A 19,223-nucleotide genomic window follows, 5' to 3' on the forward strand; every position below is an offset into this window, starting at 1 on the left:
CATTCTAATCTTCAAAACCTTTCATCCTGCATGGCTCTTCAGTGTGCTTTGGGGTAAGGAGCCAATGACCAGTAGTCAGGAGTCTTAAGTTATAGTACTGTCTCAGCCATTTCTTTACTATAAAAACTTAGTAGGCCATTTAATATTCCTTAATTTTTATTTATATCTACAAAACAAAGGAATGATGTGGCCAGGTGATAACTGTTAAAAAATAATAATGGAGAAAGCTGAAGTCTGAGCTTTTGATAGTGCTTGGCTAAACACCTGACCTTTACTTCCCCCAAGATCACTGTAAAAAATTAACTCAGGGTTGTACTGAGTAGGTTCTGCACCAGTTCCCTTTATCCAGAGTAAGGAGGCAAGTTAATATCCTGTTTTCACAACAATGAGGTTAGGGGAGCCAGGGTGCTTATGAAGTTTAAGGACTTCCATAAAGATACAAAGCGAAGCTTCTTATACTTAACAGAAGAGCTAATCAAGGATGTTTAAAATTACAAACACTTGGGGGCTGGAGAGATGTCTCAGTGGTTAAGAGCACAGGCTGCTCTTCCAGAGGTCCTGAGTTCAATTCCCAGCACCCACATGGTGGCTTGCAATCTGTAATGAGATCTGGCGCCCTCTTCTGGCATGCAGGCATACATGGAGACAGAACACTACGTATAATAAAAAAATAAATCTTTAAAAAATTTACAAACTTGGAGACCATGAAAAGATCAAATGCCCATGTAGAGATGCTGGGCATAATACTTTTCTACACCCTTTAACATCAAAGTTGAATTAGGTGATCTTTGCCTAAGTCTGTCACTTGCTTTGAGTTCTACCTTTACCGTCCTTCACCAGGCTAAGATCTTGATTTGCCTAGACTTTCCAAATCCTAAAACTCCAGAGAACTTGCACTGGTTTATATTAGTGAGTCAGTAGTTCCCTCACCTATTTAGAAACCAGTGAGCTTGCACTTATCTGTGCATTTCCTTTTCTCATTCCTCACTTTTCCTCCAAGAACCACAGTTAAAGAATATCTTTAAACAAGCTAATTTTTATCATCATATCATCCCACATACAGAGAAAGCAATTACACATTATATGGAAAGAAACAAAGTAAAAATTTTATAAAATCTAAGTTGGGCTGACTATATTAACCTATATATTTTCTATTCATTTGTATTACTGGGATTCTGCTGCAATATAGAACACAAAAGGAGTCTCAAAGTGTACCCAGCATTCTCTTATTAACAGGAGCCTATTACCTACTCCATAAAATGGGATAATGACTGATATTCTAAAGTGAGTTTCAGGTACTCAGAGTGAATCATACAGTACTTTTAGCACTAAATATATGATACATAACACTTTCAAACACAACAAACAATATTTAGGTGGTTATTTCCTATTGTTTCAAATAAGTCATACCCTAACTATGTTTTCACAGATTAATATTTCCTAATTTCCTCGATAGTTTATAATTATAATAATAAAACCTATTCGGGAAAGTTTCAGAACAAAAGGGAATATACTACATCATACACCTTCAAAGTGAGACATATTGTACAAGTGGGACCACGGTATTACTACTCCCACAAAAACATGCAATGAGAAAAGAGTAGACACTTAAATAAGATGGGCCACAATATGCAGAACGGAAAAGCTACTACAAGCACATTCACTTGTATAGAGCACAAAAGAGCAGCTTTGGAAAGCACATAACACCCAGGAGACGAGGGACAAGCAGCTCATCTAAAAAAAAAAAATAGCTATGGCAGGTTCAAAATTATTAGTGGTTAGGTTAAAAAATCAAAGCAACACAACAAAATAGCAAAGGACAAAAGTCAGAACAGGTGACTTACAGGGAGTCTTCTCCAGGGCGTCTGGGTGTATTTATCAGCATATGTACACTTTTCCTCTTTAGATTTCTGGTGACAGTTACACCGGGTGGCCTGAACAAAACCACAAATGTTTAAAATGATTTTATTCTATACATACAGGCAGTTAGAGGCTGTGTTAAGAAGAACAAGCCATATCACCCAGCTGCACAGTGCAATGCAGTTCTGGCTCCTTCCAGACAGACATGCCTACATCAAACATCAAAGTGTATTCAGTTGTCTCTCTTTTTCAGGGACTAGATTTGAGATAAAGCCAGAGAACTACAATATTTCTCTTGACAATCTTTTAAACTGTCTAAAAAACTCAGTATGTATAATCTCATGCATATAAAAATATACATCACTTAAATGTAGAATATATGCAGCAATTAAAGGCATTTAAAGAATACTTCTGAAAAATTATATCTCTTTTCTGATTTACTTTGATCCTGTTGTAAAGTATTGCCTTCCACCTGAACTGCCATGACATTCATCAGATCTTCATCAGATGTAAGTAACTACTTGCAAGAGAGCGTTAAGGATTAGGCCTGATGACCTTCTTTCGTAAGATGGGGTAAAGGATTCAATAACTCACCTGAGATTCTAGTCACTCTTTCCTGTGCCCTCCAGCCAGCTATATCTACTTCTGCCCTAATGACTGTGGCCCTGTGATCTTAGGGAGTGCCAGAGTTTATGTTCTGTGGTGCAGGAGAACTCCATCTAAGCAGCTACAGGATGAGAATTTCTAGTGGCTGAGTGCTTTGGGCTCACCCACGCTCCTTTTAACAGCCCCTTGCCCATGCTCTCAAAGTAAATGCAGATGGACTTTGGTGGCGCTGCACTTGTTTGGCGATGGTGCTTAATAAGGAAGAGTATGTCTGTTTCTAACTCTCCATCCAGTGCAAGGGTTCCAGCAGCAGGCACTAAAGACTTTCTTAGATGGCTCTATGACAAAACTCTACTGGACATTAAATACAAAGAGCCCACATACTGTGTCTGTCTGTTCCTCTGTGTAATGCTACAAAGCCTCTTTGATGATCTTTACCGTACTGAACACTATCAGTTGAAAAATAAATTCTCTACACAATTCCTATCAACTGCTTTTGACCCTCTTTAACCATACCAGATTTGTCTGCTCCTATCATTTCTGAGTTGGATGCCTGTAATATGACCTTAGTGGCTCAGAGTTCACTAGACTATATCCCTGACATTCTCAATCAAAAATTTTATAAAGCTGAATTTGCTGTTAATGTTGTTTGATTTTGAATAAATATTCATTTAATTTTTGATTTTATCCAGTATGTTCATTTTAGCCTAGCCTTTTAATTATTACAAACTATCCTACAACTGAATTCAAGGTACTATATAAACAGTTTTCTCATGAACATTTGAAATCATAACAATTAGAAAACTATGAAAAGTCAGTCAATCCTAACTCTGAGGAATCACTTATTATCATTCACAGAGATGAAGCATTTCCCTAGAATCCCTTTCAATATAACACAAGACTCAAGGCCAAGCACTTAGTGTTACTCTACTTACGAAAAGTCCCAGGTACTGTTTCTCAAAACATGTCTGAAAAAAAGGCATTTACTTTGCACCAATAAGCAAAAGTAAATAAAATGGAGAATTTTAAATCCTCACAAAAGAGGCCATTGATAATGAACCAACAAAGAATCATTCACGTGAATACTTTATATTTCATATTAAGGTTCCATCACATCCTTTAAGTGGAACACACGTACTCTAAACACACTACATCAAACTCTGAAAGCCAGAACAGAAGCAAGCTCTTCTGCCCAGTCTTAAAAGCAAACACAACTCCCCCATGAAGAGCCTGTTTACAGTCCATGCTGTAATACTTACAAGTCGATGCTCTAATAGTTGGATTTTTTCATCTTTTTTCTTTATTTCCTCTTTAAGTTGTTTTATTTCATTTAATAAATCTTCATCCTGAAATATGAAAAAATACTGTTACATTAAATATTCTAATGAGAATTAAGTCAAATAATGAATGGATTATTTGTTCATCTAAGAGGAAATCTACTAAAATTTTAGAAAGATTTCATAATCTAATGGCAAATGACAAGCAAACAATGGGCAAAAATGGAAGTAATAGTCACCAAGTTCTCATTTGAATTAGCATTTATGCTGATCTTGGCTACACAGAGATAAATGCTGTTATTCATTTGCATTAACATAATAAAAAAAACTAGGCCAAAGGTCATATAGTAAAGAAAATCACCATGCAAAACTAACTTCAACTAAAATTTCAAGGAACACTTAAAAGCAGCCTGTCAGAAAATATCAAGTTCAGGGCAGACAAAGCGAATGTTATAATTAATGTCAGCATAAATTTCAGATTGGCTCAGAACTCAGCAACAAATAAATATGCCAGACGAGTACCAGGGAGTGTTCTGCAATGAGCCACTTTCCTGACAAGCACTGACCGAATTAAAGTGAAAGACACCGAACAAGTTCATCATCCAGACATAACTATAACGTGGAAGCCCTTGTTGAGTTAAACAATATTCTGATGACATTTCCAAAATAACAAGTACTGTTAACCTATCCTCAGTCCACTTTGTGTTCTACTCTTCAATTATCCACACATATACATATACTGAGGAAGTACTATAAAAATTAGAATATATATTTTCATGAAGGAGTTTTCTAGAACAAAAACAGGTAAATAAATAATGATTATGCATTGTTACTAAGCAAAATATGTCACTTCCTTCAGACACAAACAAATTTAGGGTGGATAAATTAAAATACATAACATACATGTAAGAAATTGTACTTTTTAATTTTTTAAATGCAATTATTTTAATAAAAGATCACAAATAAACATTAAACAAAAGTTTTTTGGGATATGACATAAGTCATCCAAACAACAAAGAAAATCACAAGTTAATTAGGAAAGACTATAAAAACTGGACTTGAAGATAGTTTAGGAAGAAAAAACTCATAAATCAAGAAGAAAAATATAAATTAGAGAACAGGAAAGATACATGAATATACTAAGGACATATTTCTACACTGTAAGAAAATAAAGGCACTAGAATTTGATGTATATATCTCATTATACAAAATCCTAAACCATACATATCACCAACACTGAGGTGATTTCATGATGAAGAATTTACTATGCATCAAGGGCAGTATGAGACCACATTCAAAGCCCCAACAAAAACGCCTGCCAATCTCACTATCACGTAAGTGGCAACTGTCGGTGAAACAGAAAATATTAAGCACTGTTTTACAGACACTGATGAGCAGGAACATATCCAATCTAATTAAGATTATTCAAAACTGGTATATCAGACCTAGCAGTCAAGGTACTGTTTGGACATTTACAAGTTAACAATTTGTTTTCCAAATGAAACATGACAAACAACTTGATGGGACACTGTGCAACCACTATTTATGTAAATATGACTGGTTTCTACAGTGTTAAAGAAAATATGTCCCAGGTGACATTCAGGTAAGGTACACAGCAGGACAATAGGCACTACTCTATGGACTGACACTTTACATCACAGGTATACTGAGCAGTTCCATGTGTCAACTCGACACAGCTAGAATCATCAGAGGAAGGAGCCTCAGACAAGGAAATGCCTCCCTGAGACTGTAAGGCATTTTCTGACTGAGTGATCAGTGGGGAAAGGCCCAGCCCATTGTGGGTGGTGCCATTCTTGGGCTGCTGGTCCTTGGTTCTATAAGAAGGTAGGCTGAGCAAGTCTTGGGAAACAAGTCAGTAAGCAGCTGCCCTGCATGGCCTCTGCATCAGCTCCTGCCTCCAGGATCCTGCCCTGTTTGAGTTCCTGCCCTGACTTCCTTCAGTGATGAGCAGCAATGCTGAAGCATAAGCCAAATAAACCCTCTCCTCCCCAACTTGCTTTTTAGTCATGGTGTTTTCATCACAGCAATAGAAACCCTAACTAAGACAACAGGAACAAAATATGCTTGTCAGAAAATAGACTCCAACAAGGTCTCGAAAATGAGTAGAAGGTCTGAAGGTAGAAATATTGTAAACATTGGTTCCCATATAATACTCAAAGTACCACAAAATAAAAAAGTGAGAACAAGCATCGAACACCCAGAGAACTACATACAGTGGTTCTGCCACACACATGCTGTAGTAAAAAACAAGAAGTAATTTTAGCTAAAAAATTAGGCAATGGCCGCCATCAGAGAGGACCATGGCTGGCAAGCAAGGCCTTAGCCAGGGGATGACAGATTCGTGATGGAGGAGAGTTATCTGTCTGTTTCTTTCATTGGTTAATTAATAAAGAAAACTGCCTTGGCCCTTTAAGAGACAGAAAATTAGGTAGGTGGAGTAGACAGAACAGAATTGTGGGAACAAGGAAGTAGAGTGGGGGAGACGCTTCAGGCAGTCGCCATAGGACTCTCCATGCTTCTCCTCTCCAAGATGGACGCAGGTTAAGATCTCTCCTGGTAAGCCACACCTCGTGGTGCTACACTGATTACTAAATATGGGTTAAAGGAAGATGTGAGAATTAGCCAATAAGAGGCTGAAACTATGGGCCAGGCAGTGTTTAAAAGAATACAGTTTCCGTGTAATTATTTCGGGTGTAAAGCTAGCCGGCGGCCGGGTGGCGGGACACAGCCCCGCCGCTTCACACTACAGATTGGCACTTCACACTACAGATTGGCGCTCCAACGTGGTGACTAAATCCACTTAAAAACCTGAGAGGGCTTTAAATAAAGGAGAGAGAGAGTTTAACACAGCTTTTTGCTGTTTGCCTGGACGTGCCGTAGAGAGATTTCCTGTTTCGGCAATAGCGGCAGAGAAAAAGCTGAGTCATTTTAAAACGCGGCTTCCTGGTGCTGTGCTGCCAGTGCGAACTCTGGCTTTAAAGCATTTCAGTGGCTTTTATGGACTGGATGTTTGTGTGCCTGCTTGGGATCGGAAAGAAAGTGCTCTGAGACCATGCCAATGGCTCACTGCTCCCCGCCTGCACCTGGGCAGATGGCGGAATCAGGCTTAGGCAAGCGGGAGAACATGGCGGATTTCTGCTGATGTTTCCAGGCTGCACAACTTGGATGAAAAGAGTTTCTGTGCCGCACACTCAGTCTCAGAATTAAAGTGCTGAGTGTGGCTCCTACCTGGAGGCCCCAGAGCTAGCAGAAAATGGTACATCCTCCATTTTGAAATTGGAGAGAGGTGGAGCCAACATCTAGAACAGCCCAGCGGCTCTGCAGCTCAGAGGTGCAACCTATTAGGAGTCATAAGCGGCTCAGCCATGTTGGACTGGGCGTGGCAAGCCCGCAGTACCTGTTTTTGACCTAGGAATGTCACAGCTTAGAGTATTAAGTGCTTAGCGATGTAAAGGCGCAAATCAAACATGTTTCTCGACAGTAGAAAAATTACAGATTCACAATAGGACAGATTCAGACATAAAAGACTTTTAAATGAGTCACAATGTTGGATAAACGTACGTATGCTTGAGAGAGAGAAGAAAAAATATAGAGAATAAAGTTAATGCCTAAAAAAAAGGGTAAAGTTTTTGAAGAGACAGAATAAAGTAAAGTGATAGAGTAAAAATAAGCCACGTAAAAATGGAAAGTTCACAGAGAGTCTGGATTATGTATTTTATTGTGTTTTCTTTGAAATTTTTGACTGTAAAGGAGCTAAATACAGAGAGACATTTCATTATATGGGCTGCCAGGCTAGACCAGAATGGACATCTTAACGGTATGACTTCAGGATTTGGATCTAAGAACATGATGCTTTGGAAAAGAGTTTCTTCTTTTGTTTTCACAGAGGACGAGACTCTGTGGATTGCTTCTATCCCAATATGGTATGATAGACCACGCCCTCCTGAAAGGTTGCTGTGAACATCTTCAAAAAATTACTTCACTCAACTGCCAACTGAGAGGAACCTAGCAGACAGATTATACCATAAAAGACCTAAATAACAGCGCCCCCATTCAGCAGGAAGCAGTTTGGAGAGAAAAAACTGCGCCCATTTTCCCAAATATTGCTTATAAATGTTCTTTTACATTTAAAGGGGGAGATGATATAGATATGAATAATTTGCATTGGTATAGATTTTAAGGTCAATTTGTTATATGTATATGTATTTCTGATCTTGATTAAGCTATTGTGATTGTAGTTCATTTTAAAAACTGTAATGTATAATTAGGAAATATAGGTTGTTAATGGATAATCATTGATAATAGTTAAGCTTGTAGTCATGTTATTAGATTTTCTAGATATGTAGAGATATATTTCAGTTAGACATTCTTCATATCTTTCAAAGACTGCAGAATATGGCATTTAATGTTTTAATAACTTAGGGTTTTTCATGACAATGAGACACGTCTGCTCCTGGCAGCACCAATCTACTTCAAGAGGAAGATGGGCATCAAAGAGGCTACTTATGGAGTTTGTTAGCCATTTGGGCAAGAAACTGCTCTTGGCTGGACTGTTGCATAAACTGGACACAAAAAACCCGCAGAGAGAGGACTGCTGAACTTGCCTAAAGGTGAGATGGTCTTTCGGGGTTCCTGATTCATGAAAGAGTCTGCGAGACATTCTGCAGGACACAGCAGAAAGTGACTGAACTGTCTTTGGAATTTCCTGCTTCATGAAAAAGTCTGCTGGACACTATGGGCCTGAAGGCTGAAGATGGATGCCCCAACGGTACAGAGGAACTTTGGGTGACTGTCCAGCAGCGAGCTGTCTCTGTCATTTCTAGAGTTTGAAAGTTGCATATGACTTGTTTACTTAGGTAATATTATATCCTTCTGGAGTCTTTGATGGAGTTGAAGAATAAATAGATAGTTATAGATTTCCTTAGTTATGATAAAAGATAAAATAGATTTAAATATTGTAACTGTAATACTTGCTTGATAACTTTTGTTATATGTAATTTTGCTATGTTAAAGTTGAAGCCTTTCTTTTTTGTTTAAACAGAAAAAGGGGAAATGATGGAGGAGAGTTATCTGTCTGTTTCTTTCATTGGTTAATTAATAAAGAAAACTGCCTTGGCCCTTTAAGAGACAGAAAATTAGGTAGGTGGAGTAGACAGAACAGAATTGTGGGAACAAGGAAGTAGAGTGGGGGAGACGCTTCAGGCAGTCGCCATAGGACTCTCCATGCTTCTCCTCTCCAAGATGGACGCAGGTTAAGATCTCTCCTGGTAAGCCACACCTCGTGGTGCTACACTGATTACTAAATATGGGTTAAAGGAAGATGTGAGAATTAGCCAATAAGAGGCTGAAACTATGGGCCAGGCAGTGTTTAAATGAATACAGTTTCCATGTAATTGTTTCGGGTGTAAAGCTAGCCCGCAGCCGGGTGACGGGACTCAGCCCCGCCGCTTCCCACTACAGATTCGAACTTGAGATAGCTTGGAGAGTTTAGAGGAAAACTTTAACAATGACAAACTAGGCTAGGAACTGTATCCAAGGCATTGATTGTGATACTCCAGATGAGAACAGAAGCCTGAACCAATAAAGAGATCACAGCCTTGAGGAGAGCTGATAATTTACATCAAGTGGAAGAACCCAAATCTGTGTTTTAGCGTAAGTGGCATGACAAATGGTTATGAATCAGGAGAAATGGAGAATATAGGACACAATAAACTTCTTTATCCCAGCTTAAATAATATGTAAGTGATAAATGATTTACCTAGACACAAAGGCAATAGGGACGTGAATTAACGTCAATTGTTAATGTATCTATCATGTAATACTAAACATATGGACAAATTAGAAATGAGAAACAGATAACAGAGCAATGTAAAAAGCTGAAATTAGTTTTGTCTCTTGACAGCAAATTCTTGAGCTGGTATAGTGGTGCACCCTTGTAATTCACAGGGAAGAGCAGAAAGATCTGAACTTCAAGGCTAGCATCAGCAACACAACACACTGCACAGCATCTTGGACTACAGAAGGCCTTGTCTCAAAATTAATTCTTTCTACAAAATCTGATAAAATCTGAGAAAATGTTTAATCTGTGAGAAAAAAATGTCAGAAAGCTGAAGAAAATTTAGATATTCTCTGGGGTGAGTATCTGCTTTTAAACTGCAAACATGAAACAGTTTTCTAAATAAGCCACAATCTTCTGCAGATCTGCTGATGTAGAACACTACCTCACTACCAGTCACGTGCAAACCCACAGCTGGAAGTGACTGAGCAATGACAAGTAGACACCAACAGAAAAGGCAGATTGGCAGTCCAAGGTGACTACTGTGCTATATTCTTAGATTATGATTGCTTCGTATTTCGTCTGGTTCTTGGTGAATTACTCAGACACCTGTAAGCAACCTATGCTTCCCTGTCCAGTATTTCAGCTTAGGCCACTTGAATCGTGTGGAAGCAGCATTTGTCACAGAATTCATAAGAATTTCTCAAAGTTCTTCTTCCTTTATATGACAATGCTGTGTCATCCCACAGAGCTGATCACTCAGTTTGGCTCTTCCATTGAAGGCCAATGAAGCAGAATTTCAGCCAATATACAGATCATGTGCAATTAAGTGAGACTCAACATTATGTTAGGTCACTAATGTTCAGAGATTATTTGTTATTGCAATGACTAGCAAACATGGGCAATTACAGCTTGGAAATGAAATGTAAATGCCTTATCCTGGAAATATTAAATTAATCAAGAATTTCTGTGTATGTTTGAGAAATAGTTGTAAAAGCTATCCACTAAAATCTACAGATCATGAGAATTATAAATATTTCCATTAATTATTAAAACATGCACAGATTCTATAATTAGATTTTCAAACATAGAAAGGATAAACACATTAGCTGAATATTTCATCAATTCTATGAATATATGAAGTACCTCCTACCATTCTAATTTTATTAGAAACCTTATTTTGAGAATTATCATTCACTGTTATAAGCAACAGTAGTAACATGGGGGCAAATTACTTTCCAACTGACAAGGGATAGTTTAAGTATCACAGTGTTGACAGAGGTTTCTGTCATGCCCAGTCCCGCATCTATTCAGTCCCAAGAAACACATAGAGGCCTATATATTAGTTATAAACTGGTTGGCCTATTAGCTCAGGCTTCTTATTAACTCTTACATCCTACATTAATTCATAATTCTTGTCTGTGTTAGCCATGTGGCTTGGTACCTTTTATCAGTGAGGCATTCTCATTGTCTTCCTCTGTGTCTGGGTGACGACTGCAGCCTGAGCCTTTCCTCTTCCCAGAATGTTCCTATTCTGGTTGTCCCACCTATACTTCCTGCCTGGATACTGGCCAATTAGCATTTTATTAAACCATACAAGTGACAAATATTTATAGGGTACAAGACCATTGTCCCACAGCCTCACATGGCTTACATTTTAGTTTCATTCAGTGGCAAAGATTTGGAGAAAACCTGATTGTTTTCCCAGAATGCAAAGCTCTAGGTTGACCTGTTTTCTGTAGTAGGGATTGATCTGACTCACAACCTATAGATGTTAAACAAGTATTTGGCCAATGAGCTTCACTCTCAGACATTTTTGTGGCACTATCTTACAACGTTGCAAGAGCTGGCCTTGAACCCACTGTATAGCACAGGCAGACTTCAAATCAGCCTAGTGATTGATGAAATCTATAGGCATGTGCCACTACGACCTGCTAAAAGCTCCAGGTTCTTAATACCTCAATAATTCAAAACTTAAAATGTTATCACTATATTGTTTTTATAGTTAAAAACTTGGAAATCTTCAGCATAACTCCTTAGCCATACCTTATATATCTGATCTCCGTCTTCTGGCTCTGGGCTGGATGGCAATGATAGCTCAACATCATGCAATGATCCACTTCCATCATGCTACCAGGAAAGAACGGTAAAAAATGAAAGATTAATACGAAAATCTCCAGCATTCACTTGAACCACAACTGCCTCTAGCTCAAACACTGGCACAGAACAAGAGATGAAATTTCAGAAGTTCCTCTCACCTCTGCACCGAGGAAATAGCAGAACACTGAATGGTTAGAGTTAGGAAAGGACTACAGGGAAACATCCTAAAGACATTTAGCATTAACTCAGAAAAAAAGGAAATTCAATCGAACTTCTTTGATTTAGAGTATAAACAACTCAGAAATAGTATTTTAAAACTCATCAAAACCTGACCACAAAAATCATTTGATTAAATACTAGATACATGAGACCATGTATCACATGACTCTTCATAAGACATCTAATAGAAAGGCCAAATGATATACAGTGCTGTAAATCAGGATAGATATAGGCAAATGTACTGAGAGGAACACCGAGGGATTCATAAGAGGAAGCTGGAAACCTATGTCTTAATGAGATGGTGCCATATAAACTTACATCCTAAGTTCAAGCTTATGATGGGTACATCTCTAGTACTCTACTAACTACAGAATGTAACTTGGAGAGAAAAATGTAAAAAACAAATATTTTGTCCATAAACACATAATGTAAATTAAGTTCTAGTCTTTACTGAACTGACTTACTAATAAAAAAAAGTCCATGATTCATAGAGACAATCTCAAGAAAGATACAGCAGTGCAGAATGAGCTAGAGGTGATGCTGAGGAACTGAGCTGGAGGAGCGCAGCACAACTTTTAACAGCATCAAGAATTTTACCCTCCTCAGTCACACATGTTCAGAGTTCACATGACCATGGACTTACCTGAACTGAAGCAGAAGTGTATGTATACGGAAAGGGGATACTTAGGCTATTTGTTATAGATCATACTTATACAATCAGAATCTATACGATAGGCTGAAGAATGTATATTTTGCAGAGCTTAACAAGCAATACAAATTGCAGTTAAAACTAGCAAGCACTTGCCAGGTCCTCAGTACTGGATAAACTACATTTCTACTAGTGATATTATAGACACCAAGACCTGAGAGGCAGTATCCTGTAACAGCAAAAGTTCTCAGAATTTGTGTGTGTGTGTGTGTGTGTGTGTGTGTGTGTGTGTGTGTGTGAGAGAGAGAGAGAGAGAGAGAGAGAGAGAGAGAGAGAGAGAGAGAGAGAGAGAGAGAGAGAGAGAGAGAGGAGAGATGAACATGTGCCTCAGGAAGGACATTCATTTCTTTTGAGGCAATCTTCCATTGACCTGCAATTTATCAATTAGTCTAGGGATAGCCTGCTCACTCTTCCTTCCCAGGGCCACCACACCCTGACATTTTGCATGGGAACTGAGGATCAAGGATCAGATCCTTGTGTTTTCAAGACAAATGCTTGACTGACTGAACCAGACGCCTTAGCCCCAAATAATTTCAAAATTATTAAATTTTGAAAATGGTTTGAAAATAAAGAGAAAGGGAAGAAGGTAAGAATGGAGGGATAATTTTACGAGACACATCTCAATATTAATCCATCTCTACTCTAACGACATGACACATCAAGTCAGGGTTAATTCTTACAAAAAAGTTTATCCGAGAAAAAAAGGCTCTAAAAATTTAGCCTATTTCCAAATATCTTCCTGCTTACTGTACAAAACCACAAAGAATAGAAAAAAAACACAGCAATACTTTGCAGTGGCTGTGAGTATAGTTGTGGGACGTATGCAGGAGGGCAAAATCAGTCAATCAATCAATCAATCCCTGGTTTTCTGGGTAAAAGACAAAAATAACAGGGATTAAAAAAAAAGAACAGGAAAACCATTAAATTGCATCTAAATTCCTAGGTATACCCAGAGCACAATTGCTCTTAAACAGCTTAACAAAGTTTAAAAGATAGCCAAGAAATAACTAAAAGCAGATCCAGTAGACTACAACTGCCTCTGCTGAGCACCTAACTGAACTGTGGTTTCAATACAGAGCTTGTAGCCTGAAGCCTACCAAACCTTTCCCTGCTCTAGGAAAGGCACGGTGTGTGTTTTACTATAAAACTTAAACAAGATGAAAAACTTCAAATGTCAATTTGAAAAATATCAATTCACACAAACTCCAAAGCCTTAGACAGCAAAGAATTTAGAATTAACTAGAAAAGACATTTTTAATAAGTTATAAAAATTTTCAAAGGTAAAAGTAAAATCTTTAAGTAAATAGAAGAAAATGTTTTATTCCACAAATAAATAAGATATATAAGGTAAAAACAACTGAAAAAAATTTTTATTTACTTTTAAGGTTCACTATCCATATAAGAAAACACATCAACAGAAATGTTTCAATATAATCAATGAAGAGCGTAAAGGAAGAAGCAGATGCCAGCCAGCCGCCAATGAAAAAAACATGTAGAAAATGATGTAATACCATGGTCACGTGGCAATACACAGACTAAAAGAAATGGGTTAACTTAAGATATAAGAGCTAGATAGAAATACGCTTGAGCCATTGGCCAAAGAGCATTGCAGTTAATATAGTTTCTGTGTGATTATTCAGTTCTGGGTGGCTGGGAAATGAAAGAGTAGCCTCCGTTTACATATGAGAAAAAAAAAAAAACATTGACCAGGAAAATGGAATTAACTCTCTGCTCAGGAGTGTGTGTGGTCAATAACTGAAGGTGTCACATTCAGTCACCGATGTCACAGAAGAACAGGCAAGCATGATACACAGAAGCTGAGAGCTTGAGAAGTTCTGCTCGATGCCAAGAAATGAACACACAAACTAGATCCTGCAAAGACAGGGGTTCACCTCAATAACAGGGAGACTCTCAGCAACTGGAAAGGAAAGCAAACCACTAACCATGCACGGCTCTAAAGAGGACGCCACAGGTAAATAAAGGAATGATGCCACAGACCAAAGGTTATGGACTACAACTAAAGCGATGCTAAGGGACAGAGGAGTGAGGAAGGCTGGCCGAAACAAACAGGAGTCACACCACTGACCAGAACACAATAAACCAAGGACAACCAAAGAAAAGAAACCAAACAGGAAGGGAGCAGGAAACAGTGAAGCAACAAGCAACCAATGAGACCAATAACAGTTTCTTTGGTCAGGTGTGTGATGGCAACTGCCTTTAACCCCAGCACCGGGGACAGCGAGGCAGCCTCTACCAGGGCTATATAGAAGCTCTGTCTCAAAAACAGAAAAACAAACAAACAAAGGAAAACCCAGGTTCTTTAGAAACTATGGAAGCATGTGGCACAGCTGCCAAAGGTGGACGGGGATTGCAGACCAAGACTAGTGCCAGGAGTGAAAACGTAGGGTCACTAAAATCTCTCAGGTGTTGATAATCAAAAGACAATCACATGCACAGTTCTATGTATACAAATTTGAAAAGTTATATAAAATGGTGAAATTTCTCTAAAACTAGAAAGTTTTTAAACTTATCTGAGATTAAATACCCTGTGTAAGCCTATGACTACCAATGAAAATGAATTTAAATTTTAAAGTTTTTAAAGTTTAAAGTGATCCTATCAGTCCACATCCCTGAAAAGACAAAAAATAGTGTAAGATATAATCAATATTCTTCACAACAAAGATGCAAGATTCTTTAACATAACACTGAAAATCAGATTCAACCTATCTAAAAAGCAAAATATATCATGAGCAAATGGGGTTAATTCTATAAATGCATGGCTAGTTCAGTTACTTAAAAGGAATGTAATCATATAACAAAAGCAAAAGATCTCAGCACATGCCTGTTATTCCTGCACATAGGACACTGAAGAAAGGGGTCAGAAGGCAGTCTGTGGTACTCAGCAGAACTTTGGGAAGAAAAAGCAATGGTAAAGAGGAAGATAGCTGAGCAGAGATGGAGTGGGGAGACAGGTCACCAAATAAAGCAGAGTACAAAGAAGGCAGAAGTTACAAACTGGTGGTGTTACGTAATGACTCCACCTGTAATACTTTTGAATATACATATAGCCTCAAAAACTTAACTTCTGCAGCCGACAGCAAACTGTCAAGCTCCTGTTCTAGGCTACAAAGGTACTGACACATCCTTAAGAATTTATTTCATACCAACACTGTCCTTTATTATTAGGGTATTAAGATTAGAAGTCAGTTTAAAAACCAAGGCACCTTATATTCATTTTTCCCCCAGACAGGGTGCCATGAAGTCCTAGCTACATTCAAACCTGCTGCATAGCTAAGGATGGCCTTGAATTCCAGGCCTTCCTGACTCACCCGAGTGCTGGGATCACAGGCAAAGTGCCACCACCAGGGCTTCATGCATGGTAGGCAAGCACTCTACCAACTGAGATGTCTCTCCAATCCCCAAACTAATATTGTAAAAACTAGGGGAAACTAAATTGTTTCTACATCTTAAATTTTGAAAAATTTTGCCTTCTATCTTTTAAAGCCTGCCAATTTAGATTTAGAAGATCAAAGGGGAAATAGGTTTTTACTTAGATCAAAGCACAAGAGATTAATGACCATCTACATACTCTCCACCTGAATTAATTAGTAAGATTATTTCTCTTTTAAATAAAGACACAGTGGTAGTCTCTATTTAACCTTGACTACGATAAAAGTATCTGAGTCAAAATTAGAAATATTTATGAGACATGAAGAAACATAAGGAAGAAAATTATACATGGACTGAAAACATTTTATTTTTAAACATGATTTAGTAGTAAGAGCACTTGCCACCAAGCTTGACGACCTGAGTTCAATTCCTGGGAACCAAACAGTGGAATAAGAAAACAAACTCTTTCAGGTTGTGTTTTGCCCTCTGCTCTAACACACACTCACAAACACACACTCACAAACACACACAAACACACACTCACAAACACACACACATACACAAAACTAATAAATTAATTTAATAACTAATACAAAGAAATAACTCCACACATGATTTTTTTTACTTCACATTATATATACACAATAAGGCAGTAACACACATTCATGTCAGATACTGGAGTGTTCTACACAAGCATAGCATACCAACTGAACAAAGCACAAGCAGTTTAGTGAACTGACTGCCCAAATATTCTGCATTTTTACCAAGTGAGGTATCTACAGTTTTTTTAGACTTTGAATTCTTAATGTACTTATAATGTTAATGTATTCATCAATAAATAATTAAAAAAAGATGTGTTTTCAGACTGAGCTGAATCCAGGGTCTTGTTCCTGGTAGGCAAGAACTCTCCCACTGAGTTACATTCCCAGTCCACACTGGCTTTTTATTAAAGATGAATACGCCTTCTCATCTAAAAGCATGAAAGGGTTACAGTCAGTCAGCCTTCTTCCAGCGTTTTATTTTTTTGAGACAGTGTGAAAGTGAACTTCCAGTGTGATACAGAACTTCCACATTTAACCACTGGAAAACCTGGCAATGCCATCTTACCCAGGAAGTTCTCCCATGAGTTTGCAAAACCTGGGGTCTGCCTATGAGTTCCAGAGCAGCTGCAACAGACATTGATACTTGAGATAGTCAGCAGAAGATTCTGGGAGCTCTGAGTAGCCTCAGCGGACAAGCATCATCAATGATGTCAACAAAGCCGCTTTGTGTTCAGACAAGCTAGAGCCAGCCATGGAGGCATCTCAAGAAGGAAGCAGAGGAAGGGGAAAGAGCTTCTTTTTAATTTCAAAAGTTACTGGGCTGTTCGTTTGTAAGTTCAAAGCTATATGAACAAGCAAATCACACTGAATATAGTTCACAATGTCAACTAAGAACTTTGAGTACTAATGTCCATAACTGATCTGTGGTATCTAAAATCTAGTAATTCAAGCAACATTTGAGAATGTAAAAAGTAGAGACTTTATAAAGCCTGATTTTCAGTTTTTCAAAAAATAAATGATCTTAACAGATGGTAGAAGTAACACATCTTTTTTTTTGGTTTTTCGAGACAGGGTTTCACTGTAGGTAGGTAAAGCAACTTAAACAAAAGAAAAATATCTAACATTTAAAAAATATTAGAATGTTGAAATGTATGGAACAACTCATCATAATATTTTAAGAAAATTCTATCCATAAACCTTTGTTTAAATTAAATTTAATATTAAGCCTGATTAACGCATCTCTGAATCTGGACATGTCTTTTCCTATACTACCCTCCCCACCACACACACATACACTTAAAAACATTACTTTTAGCTAGGTATGGTCGTGTATGCCTATAATCCTAACATTTAGGGCTGAGCTAAGATATGAAGTTCACCAGCTTGGAGCACCTAAGCATTGTTTAACACCAGTGCCCAAAATACTAAGAAAGGAAGGAAGAGAAAGGGAGGGAAGAAAACATACACACAAACACACACATTTTTTTTCTAATTTTCTCTATTTGGTGTTTTAAAAACACTTAGCTCCAAGCAATCTGTTCTATCCTGGTGATGTGTACTATTTAGTGAACTCAACATTTCCTTTTAAATTTTCTCTCAGTAATAATTCAGTGCTTTTCTGTTCCCATTCTCATTCACTGTTCTGTGTAAGTACTGTATCCTTCACTAACAGTTTATTTGTTGATTTTTGTTTCTCTCTCTCCTGGTCTTTCTTGATATCCAAAAACCTATTAACATTTCCAATTTTGTACTCATTTTCAGGAGTCTCAAATGCAATGCTGCTAAGATAGTGGTTGCTTTAAGTATACGCCTATTTACCTGACTAATGTGGTGTTTTCTGTGGGGAGTGGGACATATGACACACAGAATGAAGTAAACTTCCTGTCACATCCAGCTACTCTACATATGCATACAAGATATGTATACATGCGTATATGTATGTATACATCTGTACACATAGTAATATGACAAGTTCCACTAAATAGTGTTTACTCTTACTGTATGCAATGGTCAATAATTTTATATTGGTTTACATCACTAAAAACAGAACCCATTTCAACACTCACAGCTGGGTTTAACCTATAGTTTTAAGAATAATGCACTGACTTTAACGACGATATTGTCACAGTCTTTGGCATTCAAGCAGTACTTGACAGAGTATGGAAAGTGATAAAATAACAATTAAAATAACCTTAAACTAAGCAGAGTTCCCTCTGGGGACATCTATGTAACAATGTAGGCAGCTCAAGCAAACAATTACAGTTCTCAACTTTCATACTATAACAGGCCCTGAGACTTTAGCACAAGGAAGGCATGATGGAAGTACCATTCTGGCCTTGAAATCCAGCACATAGACAGTAATATGTGCCAAAGGAGAACAAAGACCTAATCCAGCAAAGACTATGGTTCTAGGAAAGATCCTAAATGTCCCATTCTTGCTTTCTGGCTTCTGTAGTTCTACTTCTAATTAACTATTCTTGCTGAGATGTGTCAACCCAGGATGTGGACTTTGTACTTAAGCACTCAACTTGAGAAAGGTTCAGGACATCACTCAGGTCTGAACACCTAGCACTGTTGCCAGCCAGCTAATGAAGACTCTATTGGCTTGAACCTGTTATCTGAGTAGTCTTCTCTGGTGTGTATCTCACCGGAACTGCTCACAGCAATAAACATATTCAATGTAACCACTATCTAAATGCCAGAGACTTCCTTCAGAAAATTAG

At 37.8% G+C, this 19,223-nt stretch overlaps 1 protein-coding gene across 5 annotated transcripts in view; it reads right to left on the reverse strand.

The window, feature by feature from the left end:
- Ccser2 (coiled-coil serine rich protein 2) overlaps window positions 1-19,223 on the reverse strand; it is a 122,835-nt gene that overhangs the window by 21,370 nt on the left and 82,242 nt on the right. For all 5 annotated transcript variants that reach the window (XM_038348460.1, XM_038348461.1, XM_038348464.1 and 2 more), the window contains exons 7-9: window positions 11,587-11,670; window positions 3,726-3,812; window positions 1,845-1,934 (exon numbers count right to left, since the gene is read on the reverse strand). In XM_038348460.1, the coding sequence (XP_038204388.1) occupies window positions 1,845-1,934; window positions 3,726-3,812; window positions 11,587-11,670 (261 nt within the window). The remainder of the gene's footprint in view (window positions 1-1,844; window positions 1,935-3,725; window positions 3,813-11,586; window positions 11,671-19,223) is intronic.

Source organism: Arvicola amphibius, chromosome 12 (assembly GCF_903992535.2).
Source record: "Arvicola amphibius chromosome 12, mArvAmp1.2, whole genome shotgun sequence".
Taxonomy (NCBI): domain Eukaryota; kingdom Metazoa; phylum Chordata; class Mammalia; order Rodentia; family Cricetidae; genus Arvicola; species Arvicola amphibius.